The following is a 14,315-nucleotide window of genomic DNA, read 5'->3' as shown; positions in this document are numbered from 1 at the left end:
CCAGCACAATTGTGTAAGACCTCTAGAGTCAGTGAGAGGGTCTTCTGCCTATAACAGCTGCCCGTTGTTCCTTTAATATTTCATGTGCACACCAGTACTTAGGATGCCACCTTGACTTAGACCTCCAGCAGTAGATGCTTACACAATTGGCTGGAGGCCACTGGATGAGAGGCTAAAGTAAAATACTAGGTACAAGTAATGAACAAGATTGAAACACAGGAGGTAACATTAGGACTGGGTTGGGTTCTCAGCCAGGCAGATCAGGCACTGTGAGATTTAGTATGGGCCCCATGCAGTTGGAAAATATTGTATTAGCCCTACATCTCAACTCGTCCTAGTCTCTACCATTCTCCTCTGTATCACAACTCCCATTACTAGCTCTTTAACACAACCGTCCATTTTATATTGGTGCTTATATTCATGTCCTTCATATGTCATAGTAAGTTTTCCTCTACTGACTGATATAGTCAATTCCCAACCAATTTACTTGTCACCTTTGTGATAATGATGATATTTCCAATGTTGTTATTTTTGGTTGACATCTGTGCTTCACGGGCCCTAGGGTTCAGCGGAGGTCCACTCTGCACACCCTGCACCCATCTTTTTGATACCCACCTTTATACAGACCCCACCGGTGACAGCATGTCTCCACAAATCTCTGGTTTTATGGCGCGGTGGCCATTTTCCCAGAGCTTTGCGCATGCGCAGAAAGGATATCTCAGGGAAAATGGCTGCCGCACCATTTCCCCAAAGATTTGCACAATAGAGTCTGTGTCCCTCTAGTGCTCACACTGTATTGTGCTGCTGGCTACAGAGGAGGGGGCCTGGACAGAGGAGGTTGCACTTGGGCCTCCACTTCTGTTAATACGCCCCTGACAGACAGTACCTGTTCCATCTCTAGTGTCTGAGTATTCCGTGTTCTGCCAGATATCGGTCAATATGAGAAATTCTGTTTGCATAAAAATCACGGGCCAAATGTAATAGAGTGAGAGATTCAAAAAGTGAGATATTTGGTAAGGTTTTGCAGTATTTTTTAAAGTTGCGACAATTTACACTGCAAGATCAACCTGGTTTTGCAGTGTAAATGATTGCCACTTTAAAGGAAAACTGAAAAACCTTACCAAATCTCTCACTTTCTGAAACTCTCTATTACATTTGGCCCCACATGAGCTATATGACACTGAATATAAAAAAGCAACTGCTATGGGGCTTATTTTGTGATTATTATGTGTTATATTATATTGATCGCATAAAGCAACAAGTAAACAAACAGCTGCTCAATACATCTCCTGCTCGGGTAGCAGTTGATTTACCGACGGACACAATACCAAGGGTCATAATCCCGACAGCCATTGACCGGCAGTCAAAATACCGACACAGTCAAAATACCAACATTCATAATGCTGACATGTTCAAAATACAGACACGGTCAAAATACTGACATTCATTATGTTGACATGTTCAAAATGCCGACATGGTCAAAATACTGACATTCATTATGCTGACATGTTCAAAATGGTGACATGATCAAAATGTTGACATTCATTACGCTGACATGTTCAAAATGCTGACATAGTCAGAATACCGACATTTGAAATGCCGACGTGTCAAAATGCCGACATGCATTTTTAAGGAATTTTTGCCCCAAATCAGACTTGTTGATACTTTACCATCCCATTGCACCTGGATGGGGAATAAAATAGTGTTTCGAGTGCATCAAGGCATTGTGCACGAAGCATGGCGAGCGCAACGAGCCATGCAAGGGGACACGGAACACTTAGACGGTGTCCATGTCGACCCTTGTTGACATTGACACAAAAAAAACAGGAAGACTCATGTTGGTAGGTTGACATGTCATCATATCAAATGTCGGTATTCTGACTTGTCATTTTCAACATGTCGGAATAATGAATGTCGGTATTTAGGGGGTCATTCCGAGTTGATCGCTAGCTGCATTTGTTCACAGCGCAGCGATCAGGCTAAAAAATGGCAGTTCTGCGCATGCAGATTCGGTGCAATGTGCACGCGCGACATACGGGCACAACGAATGATGTAGTTTTGCACAGGGTCTAGCGATGCATTTCAGTCGCACTGGTTGCCGCAGATTGATTGACATGAAGTGGACGTTTCTGGGTGGCAACTGACTGTTTTAAGGGAGTGTTCAGAAAAACGCAGGCGTACCAGGGAAAACGCAGGTGAGGCTGGGCGAACGCGGGGTGGGTGTGTGACGTCAAATCCAGAACTGAACAGTCTGCAGTGATCGCACGCGCTGAGTAGGTTTTGAGCTACTCTGAAACTACACAAAATATTTTGCAGGCGCTCTGCGATACATTCGTTCGCACTTCTGCTAACATAAAATACACTCCCAGTGGGCGGCGGCATAGCGTTTGCACGGCTGACCCCTTAGACCGTGTCGGTATTTTGACTGTCGGTCAATGAAGCTCGGGATTATGACGGTCGGTATTGTGTCCGTCGGTAATTCATACTGAACCCTCCTCCTCCTCCTCATCCTCTGTAATCTACCTCTATGTTTCCTCTCCCTTAATAACATTATAATTCCTCATTTGTGTTTTCTCCCTAGGCTCACTGCTTATGTGGTGAAAGTGTTTGCCTTGGCTTCAAATTTCATCCACATTGAAAAAGATGTACTGTGTGGTTCTGTGAAGTGGCTGATACAGAATAAACAGCTGCCGGATGGGGTATTCCAGGAGGATTCGCCAGTCTATACCCAGGGCTTTTCGGTAAGTACCAGCAGAAAGCGGAGTAGCTGAGAATTTTTTTTTTTAAATCGAGCTAAGTTTTCACATCATGAAAATGAGACGTCACGCAGCCGCCGCGGCACGCCCCCCCAAACGGTCCGGCCACGCCTGCGTTGGCCGGACCGCTCCCCCCTAAATGGCGGCTTAACGCCACCGTTCAGCCCCCTCCCGCCTAGCAACCGCCTCTGTCTCAGCCTCGAAACCTCGGTTGTATGTGACTTGTTCAATACAGTTTTTGTTTACTGTACTGCAACATTTTGAGGTAATCCCCCCAACTGTCATCAGGACCCACTTGTCCTGATGACGGGGGGAAGTATCCCGAAACGTCGAAGTAAAGCACCTTATCTTTCACCAAGTGCTGAGTCCGGGAGTGCCGCCTCTGTTGTGTGTGTGTGTGTGTGTGTGTGTGTGTGTGTGTGTGTATGTGTGTGTGTGTGTATGTGTGTGTGTGTGTATGTATGTATGTATGTATATATATATATATATATATATATACACACATACAGGGGTATATTTACTAAGGTCCCGATTTTGACCGAGATGCCGTTTTTTCATCAAAGTGTCATCTCGGTAATTTACTAAACTCAAATCACGGCAGTGATGAGGGCATTCGTAATTTTTTGGAAGTCCAAGAAAAAAATTACGAATGAATACACCATCGGTCAAAACGCGGCTGTTTAACTATGAATCTCGGTAATTTACTAAGAAGTGCAAAGCAAAAAAAAAAAAAAAACACTGCCGTGAAAAATTACAACTCGTAAAAAAGTGCTAAAAAAAAAACAGACCTGCTTTTTTTCCCCGTGATTGGATAGGCATGCACGGATCCATGAGATCCGTGCATGTATATCAGTGGGAAGGGGTGGGAAAGTGGTTATTTTCGGAAAAAAAAATGCGTGGGGTCCCCCCTCCTAAGCATAACCAGCCTCGGGCTCTTTGAGCCGACCCTGGTTGCAGAAATATGGGGGGAAAAATGACAGGGGTTCCCCCATATTTAAGCAACCAGCATCGGGCTCTGCGCCTGGTCCTGGTTCCAAAAATAGTAGGGGTCCCCCGTATTTCTAAAACCAGCATCGGGCTCCACTAGCTGGACAGATAATGCCACAGCTGGGGGTCACTTTTATATAGTGCCCTGCGGCCGTGGCATCAAAAATCCAACTAGTCACCCCTGGCCGGAGTACCCTGGGGGAGTGGGGACCCCTTCAATTAAGGGGTCCCCCCCCCCAGCCACCCAAGGGCCAGGGATGAAGCCCGAGGCTGTCCCCCCCATCCAATTGGCTGCGGATGGGGGGCTGATAGCCTTTTGTGAAAATGAAAAGATATTGTTTTTAGTAGCAGTACTACAAGGCCCAGCAAGCCTCCCCCGCATGCTGGTACTTGGAGAACCACAAGTACCAGCATGCGGCGGAAAAACGGGCCCGCTGGTACCTGTAGTACTACTACTAAAAAAATACCCAAAAAAAGACAAGACACACACACCTTGAAAGTAAAGATTTATTACATACATCCACAAAAACATACAAACATACTTACCTATGGCCCCACGCAGGTCGGTCCTCTTCTCCAGTAGAATCCAAGGGGTACCTGTTGAATAAATTATACTCACCAGCTCCAGGGTCCCAGGCTCCTCGTAGCATCCATTTGTAATCCACGTACTTGAATAAAATAAAAAAACGGACACCCGAGCCACGCACTGAAAGGGGACCCATGTTTGCACATGGGTCCCCTTTCCCCGACTGCCAGAAACCCACTCTGACTTCTGTCTAAGTGGGTTTCTTCAGCCAATCAGGGAGCGCCACGTTGTAGCACCCTCCTGATCGGCTGTGTGCTCCTGTACTGACTGACAGGCGGCACACGGCAGTGTTACAATGTAGCGCCTATGCGCTCCATTCTAACCAATGGTGGGAACTTTCTGCCCTGCGGTTGACCGAAAGTGACCTCACCGCTGAGCAGAAAGTTCCCACCATTGGTTACAATGGAGCGCATAGGCGCTACATTGTAACACTGCCGTGTGCCGCCTGTCAGTCAGTACAGGAGCACACAGCCGATCAGGAGGGTGCTACAACGTGGCGCTCCCTGATTGGCTGAAGAAACCCACTTAGACAGAAGTCAGAGTGGGTTTCTGGCAGTCGGGGAAAGGGGACCCATGTGCAAACATGGGTCCCCTTTCAGTGCGTGGCTCGGGTGTCCGTTTTTTTATTTTATTCAAGTACGTGGATTACAAATGGATGCTACGAGGAGCCTGGGACCCTGGAGCTGGTGAGTATAATTTATTCAACAGGTACCCCTTGGATTCTACTGGAGAAGAGGACCGACCTGCGTGGGGCCATAGGTAAGTATGTTTGTATGTTTGTGTGGATGTATGTAATAAATCTTTACTTTCAAGGTGTGTGTGTCTTGTCTTTTTTTGGGTATTTTTTTAGTAGTAGTACTACAGGTACCAGCGGGCCCGTTTTTCCGCCGCATGCTGGTACTTGTGGTTCTCCAAGTACCAGCATGCGGGGGAGGCTTGCTGGGCCTTGTAGTACTGCTACTAAAAACAATATCTTTTCATTTTCACAAAAGGCTATCAGCCCCCCATCCGCAGCCAATTGGATGGGGGGGACAGCCTCGGGCTTCACCCCTGGCCCTTGGGTGGCTGGGGGGGGGACCCCTTAATTGAAGGGGTCCCCACTCCCCCAGGGTACCCCGGCCAGGGGTGACTGACTAGTTGGATTTTTGATGCCACGGCCGCAGGGCACTATATAAAAGTGACCCCCGGCTGTGGCATTATCTGTCCAGCTAGTGGAGCCCGGTGCTGGTTTTAGAAATACGGGGGACCCCTACTCTTTTTGTCCCCCGTATTTTTGGAACCAGGACCAGGCGCAGAGCCCGATGCTGGTTGCTTAAATATGGGGGAACCCCTGTCATTTTCCCCCCCATATTTCTGCAACCAGGGTCGGCACAAACAGCCCGAGGCTGGTTATGCTTAGGAGGGGGGACCCCACACATTTTTTTTCTCCGTTTTACAGTGTTTATTAAAAAAAAAAAAAAAAATGAACCCCAGCACGGATCACACAGATCCGGCCGAGATTCATTTTGAAAAAGTCGGCAGTGTTTTGCTAATCACTGCCGTAAAAAAGGTAAAAAAAACACGAATGACATCGACATCGGAACAAATGAAAAATCCGAATACGACAGCTTAGTAAATTAGTCGTAATAAATTCAAAAAGTTGCAGTTTTACACTTTCGATGTCATTCGTGATTGAATTTTGACCTTTTTCCGAAAATTACGAATGTTAGTAAATATACCCCACAGTGTGTGTATATTTGTATTTTATATATATATATATATATATATATATCCCGTGTGTGTGTGTGTGTGTGTGTGTGTGTGTGTGTGTGTGTGTGTGTATATATATATATATATATATATATATATATATATATACATATGCACAACCCAGAACCTACGTTTAAGTTTACTACATAAATTTAAGAAAAAATGAACAGCCCATCCTGACCTTAAAGACAGGACTAGAGCCTGTCTCTTCACCCGCGCTGGCAGGGAGCTTCCTTGTTTCCTGCAGCCTGCGTGCTCAGCCAGTCGCTGAGCAGCAGGCTGCAGCGTGACACATTATTGGGCAGCTGAGCCGTCGCTCAGCACAAGCAGCCCAGGAAGCGCTCAGCGGCGCCGGCGGCTGTGTGAGCGGCGGCTGCTGCTGGGCTCATAGTGGGGAGGGGAGTGCAGTGCAGTGCCGTGGATCGGATCGGATTACCGATCCGATCTGTGGCGCGTGACGGGGGCCCCTTCAGACAGGTCCTTAACCCCCGGAGCCCCCCCCTTAATCCGACTCTGCTCCCCTGCAGTGAACATGGTTTTGCCCAACTGCTAAAAAAATTCCTGCTGCGATCAACTTGGAATTACCCTCTCTATGCGATGTATCTTTCTTTTTAGCAGATTAACTACCCTGGAGGTTTCTTTTACTATTTTACTATTTATTATTTTAGTAAGGGGTTAAAAAATGCAGTTTCCTAAAAGCATTCAATACCTCAACACATTTCCAACCTTAGTCCTCAAGGCAACAGTGCAGGTGTTATAGGCCCTACACACTGGCCGATAATACTCAAAGATATGAACGATCTTGTTCATTAATGAACGAGATACCGTTCATATCTTTGAGTGTGGAGGCACCAGCGATGACCGATGTGTGGCCCCGCGCTCGCTCATCGCTGGTGCCCCGTCGCCTGTGCATGCAGGCCAATATGGACGATCTCGTCCATATTTGCCTGCACTTCTATGGAGCCGGGTGATGGGGGGAGTGAAGAAACTCCCCCGGTCACTGCCCCCCCGCCGCCGGGTCGCCCGTCGGCCGTATCTGCCGTCGGGCAGCTAGGCGGCGGATCGCTCAATGTGTAGGGCCCTTTAGTGATATCCAGGCTTCAGCACAGTTGGATAATCAAAAATAAGAATTTACTCACCGGTAATTCTATTTCTCGTAGTCCGTAGTGGATGCTGGGAACTCCGAAAGGACCATGGGGAATAGCGGGCTCCGAAGGAGGCTGGGCACTCTAGAAAGATTTAGGACTTCCTGGTGTGCACTGGCTCCTCCCACTATGACCCTCCTCCAAGCCTCAGTTAGGACACTGTGCCCGGACGAGCGTACACAATAAGGAAGGATTTTGAATCCCGGGTAAGACTCATACCAGCCACACCAATCACACCGTACAACTCGTGATATGAATCCCAGTTAACAGTATGAAACAACTGAGCCTCTCAACAGATGGCTCAACAATAACCCGATTTAGTTAACAATAACTATGTACAAGTATTGCAGATAAACCGCACTTGGGATGGGCGCCCAGCATCCACTATGGACTACGAGAAATAGAATTACCGGTGAGTAAATTCTTATTTTCTCTAACGTCCTAGTGGATGCTGGGAACTCCGAAAGGACCATGGGGATTATACCAAAGCTCCCAAACGGGCGGGAGAGTGCGGATGACTCTGCAGCACCGAATGAGAGAACTCATGGTCCTCCTCAGCCAGGGTATCAAATTTGTAGAATTTTGCAATCGTGTTTGCCCCTGACCAAGTAGCTGCTCGGCAAAGTTGTAAAGCCGAGACCCCTCGGGCAGCCGCCCAAGATGAGCCCACCTTCCTAGTGGAATGGGCATTTACAGATTTTGGCTGTGGCAGGCCTGCCACAGAATGAGCAAGCTGAATTGTACTACAAATCCAGCGAGCAATAGTCTGCTTAGAAGGAGGAGCACCCAGCTTGTTGGGTGCATGCATACAGGATAAACAGCGAGTCAGATTTTCTGACTCCAGCCGTCCTGGAAACATATATTTTCAGGGCCCTGACAACGTCTAGCAACTTGGAGTCCTCCAAGTCCCTAGTAGCCGCAGGCACCACAATAGGCTGGTTCAGGTGAAACGCTGACACCACCTTTGGGAGAAATTGGGGACGAGTCCTCAATTCTGCCCTATCCATATGGAAAATCAGATAAGGGCTTTTACATGATAAAGCCGCCAATTCTGACACACGCCTGGCTGAAGCCAAAGCCAATAACATGACCACTTTCCACGTGAGATATTTCAGATCCACGGTTTTTAGTGGCTCAAACCAATGTTATTTTAAGAAACTCAACATCACGTTGAGATCCCAAGGTGCCACAGGAGGCACAAATGGGGGCTGAATATGCAGCACTCCTTTCACAAATGTCTGAACTTCAGGTACTGAAGCTAGTTCTTTTTGAAAGAAAATCGACAGAGCCAAGATCTGTACTTTAATGGAGCCTAGTTTTAGGCCCATAATAACTCCTGCTTGCAGGAAATGCAGAAAACGACCTAGTTGAAATTCCTCTGTTGGGGCCTTTTCGGCCTCACACCATGCAACATACTTCCGCCATATGCGGTGATAATGATTTGCTGTAACCTCTTTCCTAGCTTTAATAAGCGTAGGAATGACTTCCTCCGGAATGCCCTTTTCCTTCAGGATCCGGCGTTCAACCGCCATGCCGTCAAACGCAGCCGCGGTAAGTCTTGGAACAGACAGGGCCCCTGCTGTAGCAGGTCTTGTCTGAGCGGCAGAGACCACGGGTCCTCTGAGATCATCTCTTGAAGTTCCGGGTACCACGCTCTTCTTGGCCAATCCGGAACCACGAGAATTGTGTTTACACCTCGCTTTCTTATTATTCTCAATACCTTTGGTATGAGAGGTAGAGGAGGGAACACATAAACTGACTGGTACACCCACGGTGTCACTAGAGCGTCCACAGCTATCGCCTGAGGGTCTCTTGACCTGGCGCAATACCTCTCTAGTTTTTTGTTTAGGCGGGACGCCATCATGTCCACCTGTGGACGACCCCACTGATTTACAATCATTTGGAAGACTTCTGGATGAAGTCCCCACTCTCCCGGGTGGAGGTCGTGCCTGCTGAGAAAGTCTGCTTCCCAGTTGTCCACTCCCGGGATGAACACTGCTGACAGTTCTAGTACATGATTTTCCGCCCATCGGAGAATCCTTGTGGCTTCTGCCATTGCCATCCTGCTTCTTGTGCCGCCCTGTCGATTCACATGGGCGACTGCCGTGATGTTGTCTTACTGGATCAGCACCGGCTGGTGTAGGAGCAGGAATTTTGCTTGATTTAGGGCATTGTAAATGGCCCTTAGTTCCAGAATATTTATGTGAAGGGAAGTCTCCTGACTTGACCATAGTCCTTGGAAGTTTCTTCCCTTTGTGACTGCCCCCCAGCCTCGTAGGCTGGCATCCGTGGTCACCAGGTCCCAGTCCTGTATGCCGAATCTGCGGCCCTCCAAAAGATGAGCACTCTGCAGCCACCACAGAAGAGACACCCTGGTTCTTGGGGACAGGGTTATCAAGCGATGCATCTGAAGATGCGATCCGGACCACTTGTCCAACAGGTCCCACTGAAAAATCCTGGCATGGAATCTGCCGAATGGAATTGCTTCGTAAGAAGCTACCATCTTTCCCAGGACCCGCGTGCAGTGATGCACCGATACCTGTTTTGGTTTTAGGAGGTCTCTGACTAGAGAAGACAACTCCCTGGCTTTCTCCTCCGGGAGAAACACTTTTTTCTGGACTGTGTCCAGAATCATTCCCAGGAACATTAGACGTGTCGTCGGGACCAGCTGTGACTTTGGGATATTCAGAATCCAGCCGTGCTGGCGCAGCACTTCCTGAGATAGTGCCACTCCCACTAACAACTGTTCCTTGGATCGTGCCTTTATTAGGAGATCGTCCAAGTATGGGATAATTAAAACTCCCTTTTTTCGAAGGAGTATCATCATTTCCGCCATAACCTTGGTAAATACCCTCGGTGCCGTGGAGAGTCCAAACGGCAGCGTCTGGAATTGGTAATGGCAATCCTGTACCACAAATCTGAGGTACTCCTGGTGAGGATGGTAAATGGGGACATGCAGGTAAGCATCCTTGATGTCCAGGGATACCATGTAATCCCCCTCCTCCAGGCTTGCAATAACCGCCCTAAGCGATTCCATCTTGAACTTGAATTTTTTTATGTATGTGTTCAAGGATTTCAAATTTAAAATGGGTCTCACCGAACCGTCCGGTTTCGGCACCACAAATAGTGTGGAATAGTAACCCCGGCCTTGTTGAAGTAGGGGTACCTTGATTATCACCTGCTGGGAATACAGCTTGTGAATCGCAGCTAGCACCGCCTCCCTTCCTGAGGGAGCAATCGGCAAGGCAGATTTTAGGAACCGGTGGGGTGGAGCCGCCTCGAATTCCAGCTTGTACCCCTGAGATACTATTTGAAGGATCCAGGGATCCACCTGTGAGCGAGCCCACTGATCGCTGAAATTCATGAGGCGGGCCCCCACCGTACCTGGCTCCGCCTGTGGAGCCCCACCGTCATGCGGCGGACTTGGAAGAGGAAGCGGGGGAGGACTTTTGCTCCTGGGAACCTGCTGTTTGTTGCAGCCTTTTTTCCCTACCTCTGCCTCTAGAGAGAAAAGACCCTCCTTTTCCCCGCTTGTTTTTCTGGGTCCGAAAGGACTGAACCTGATAAAATGGCGCCTTCTTAGGCTGTGAGGGGACATGGGGTAAAAATGCTGACTTCCCAGACGTTGCTGTGGAAACTAGGTCGGAGAGACCATCCCCAAATAATTCCTCCCCCTTATAAGGCAAAACTTCCATGTGCCTTTTGGAATCTGCATCTCCAGTCCACTGGCGAGTCCATAAGCATCTCCTAGCAGAGATGGACAATGCACTTATTTTAGATGCCAGCCGGCAGACTTCCCTCTGTGCATCTCTCATATATAAGACTGAGTCTTTGATATGGTCAATCGTTAGCAGAATCGTGTCTCTGTCTAGTGTGTCAATATTTTCTGACAGTTTATCCGACCACGCAGCGGCAGCACTGCACATCCATGCTGACGCAATAGCTGGTCTAAGTATAATGCCTGAGTGTGTATATACAGACTTCAGGATCGCCTCCTGCTTTCTATCAGCAGGTTCCTTAAGGGCGGCCGTATCCTGAGACGGTAGTGCCACCTTTTTAGACAAACGTGTGAGCGCTTTATCCACCCTAGGAGGTGTTTCCCAACGTAACCTATCCTCTGGCGGGAAAGGGAACGCCATTAGTACCTTCTTAGGAATTACCAATTTCTTATCAGGGGAAGCCCACGCTTCTTCACACACTTCATTTAATTCATCTGACAGGGGAAAAACTACAGGTAGTTTTTTCTCCCCAAACATAATACCCTTTTTTGTGGTACCTGGATGTAAATCAGAGATATTTAACACCTCTTTCATTGCCTCAATCATGCAGTGAATGGCCTTAATGGGCATTAAATTTGACTCATCGTCGTCGACACTGGTGTCAGTATCCGTGTCGACATCTACTTGTGCCATCTGAGATAGCGGGCGTTTCAGAGCCCCTGATGACTTTTGAGACACCTGGACAGGCACGAGCTGAGAACTCGGCTGTCCCGCAGTCGGCATGTCGTCAAATTTCTTATGTAATGAGTCTTTACGTGCACTCATTTCTTTTCATAAGCACATCCACTCAGGTGTCTGCCCCCCAGGGGGTGACATCCCTTCTAAAGGCATCTGCTCCGCCTCCACCTCATTATCCTCATCAAACATGTCGACACAGCCGTACCGACACACTCCACACACACAGGGAATGCTCTATATAGAGGACAGGACCCACAAAAGCCCTTTGGGGGGACAGAGTGAGAGTATGCCAGCACACACCAGAGCGCTATATAAGGCAGGGACTAACTGAGTTATGTCCCTTATAGCTGCTTTTTAATATAACTATATACTGCGCCAAATTAAATGCCCCCCCTCTCTCTTTTTTACCCTTTTCTGTAGAGTAGTCTGCAGGGGAGAGCCAGGGAGCTTCCTTCCAGCGGAACTGTGAGGGAAAATGGCGCCCAGTGTGCTGAGGGAGATAGCTCCGCCCCTTTTCCGCGGCCTATTCTCCCGCTTTTTTATGGAATCTGGCAGGGGTATTTACCTCATATATAGCCCCTGGGGCTATATATTGAGGTATTTTTGCCAGCCAAGGTGTTTTTATTGCTGCCTCAGGGCGCCCCCCCCCCAGCGCCCTGCACCCTCAGTGACCGGAGTGTGAAGTGTGAGAGGAGCAATGGCGCACAGCTGCAGTGCTGTGCGCTACCTTGGTGAAGACTGATGTCTTCATGCCGCCGATTTTCCGGACCATCTTCTTGCTTCTGGCTCTGTAAGGGGGACGGCGGCGCGGCTCCGGGACCGAACATCAAGGCTGGGCCTGCGGTCGATCCCTCTGGAGCTAATGGTGTCCAGTAGCCTAAGAAACCCAATCCGGCTGCAAGCAGGCGAGTTCGCTTCTTCTCCCCTTAGTCCCTCGCTGCAGTGAGCCTGTTGCCAGCAGGTCTCACTGAAAATAATAAACCTAAGACTATCTTTCTTCTTAGAGCTCAGGAGAGCCCCTAGTGTGCATCCAACCTCGGCCGGGCACAAAATCTAACTGAGGCTTGGAGGAGGGTCATAGTGGGAGGAGCCAGTGCACACCAGGTAGTCCTAAATCTTTCTAGAGTGCCCAGCCTCCTTCGGAGCCCGCTATTCCCCATGGTCCTTTCGGAGTTCCCAGCATCCACTAGGACGTTAGAGAAATAACAGCGGTACTAATTAAGCCACCTGTGCTCAAGCCTGAATATCCCTAAAACCTGTACTGTTAGTGTGCCTAGAGGACAGGGGTTGGTAATGCCTGCCTCAACATATAATATAACTATGTGCTCTGTTAAACAGTCAGTTCTTTGTGAAGTTCTATAACAATCGTATTATTATATTGGTTTCAGTCCGTCCATACTGTATTGCAGGAGCATCTTAAGTTCTTATTAGCATTGTAGGCCCTGGACAAAGCAATGCACTGGGGTCCTTACCCATCCAGTCACGGGTATAAATATAAAAAAAAACCATACAGATGGAGCCCTCTACATTTTTGCCTTTAATAGGATTAATTGAGCCAGGGCAGTTGGACCTAATCCCCTGCTGTAATGACTTAATCCCCTGCTGTATTGTTCTCTCTGTATTGTATTGCAGCTGACAACAATAGATGAAAGGCTTATGCTAATAAACAGCTAGGCGCAGCAGAGCAGCCAAGATAAGCGTGACTCCATCTGTAAATTACCCCTCCTGTGTTCCTGCACCGTCTCTCCACATGTTTCCATACAGTGAATGTTTATCTGCACTCTGATTGGTGGATTGCTTCAGCCATCCACCAAACAACATGTTGACAGTGATTCACTATCTGTCTGCAGGCTGGGAAGCAGAGATGAACTACCATTGGTGCAGCATTCATTGGGGCCCCTGAGGTGTAAGCTGCCCACTGTTGCCCAGCCCCCCCCCCCCCCCCCACCTCCGCTGACCATTTTGAGCAATGTCGGATGAATGGCCCAGTGCAGAGAGCAGGGTGATCCCCACTGACTGAGGGACCTGCGCCTTACCTTAGCAAGGCAGGGCTGACCCTGTGTGTGCCGGACTGTTAGAGAATACCTGCCACCTATCAGCACTGATGATCCAGCCTCGTACATCGCCAGAAATGTGGATGACTTTGCCTGGCGTAGATGGAAAATATCTTCGATGTTGCGGTAATCGTGTATGGTTTAGCGATCAGACCGCACATTGCGATGCTTTCGCAATTTCTGCAATAGGCTTTTTTTTTCTATTTCTGGGAGGCAATGATTTGATCGCAGCAACTGCTTTTTATCAAAGACTGCAATCCTTATTGAATGAGGCCCTAAATCAGATTTTACCTAGAAGCCATGTTCTGTATGTGACACTGTAATAACATATCATACTGGGAGTAGCCTAGATGGAAGATGCACACTTAAGGGGGCGGGGCCAGACTCTCTTGTCATTAGGCTCCACCCCAACTTAGAAAATGCTGCGATTCGTGGGTCCTCGGATAGTGAACGGGACTAAAATGACACACTACCCCCTCCTACTCTCTTTCCGAATCCCATGATAATCTCCACTAGAAAGCGGGCAGGATTGAGGAGATATGTCTACACACATTGGGATGCGGGGGACTACCTGGAAAATC

General features: G+C 48.4%; 1 protein-coding gene across 7 annotated transcripts in view; it reads left to right on the top strand.

Moving 5' to 3' along the window:
• LOC134936121 (A.superbus venom factor 1-like) overlaps positions 1–14,315 on the top strand; it is a 283,470-nt gene that overhangs the window by 185,248 nt on the left and 83,907 nt on the right. For all 7 annotated transcript variants that reach the window (XM_063931033.1, XM_063931031.1, XM_063931032.1 and 4 more), the window contains one exon: positions 2,582–2,741. In XM_063931033.1, coding sequence (XP_063787103.1) covers positions 2,582–2,741 — 160 coding nt within the window. The remainder of the gene's footprint in view (positions 1–2,581; positions 2,742–14,315) is intronic.

The sequence above is a fragment of the Pseudophryne corroboree genome, chromosome 6, assembly GCF_028390025.1.
Source record: "Pseudophryne corroboree isolate aPseCor3 chromosome 6, aPseCor3.hap2, whole genome shotgun sequence".
Classification (NCBI taxonomy): Eukaryota; Metazoa; Chordata; class Amphibia; order Anura; family Myobatrachidae; genus Pseudophryne; species Pseudophryne corroboree.
Note: the sequence above shows the minus strand (reverse complement) of the source record. Positions and strands in the feature narration are given on the sequence as shown.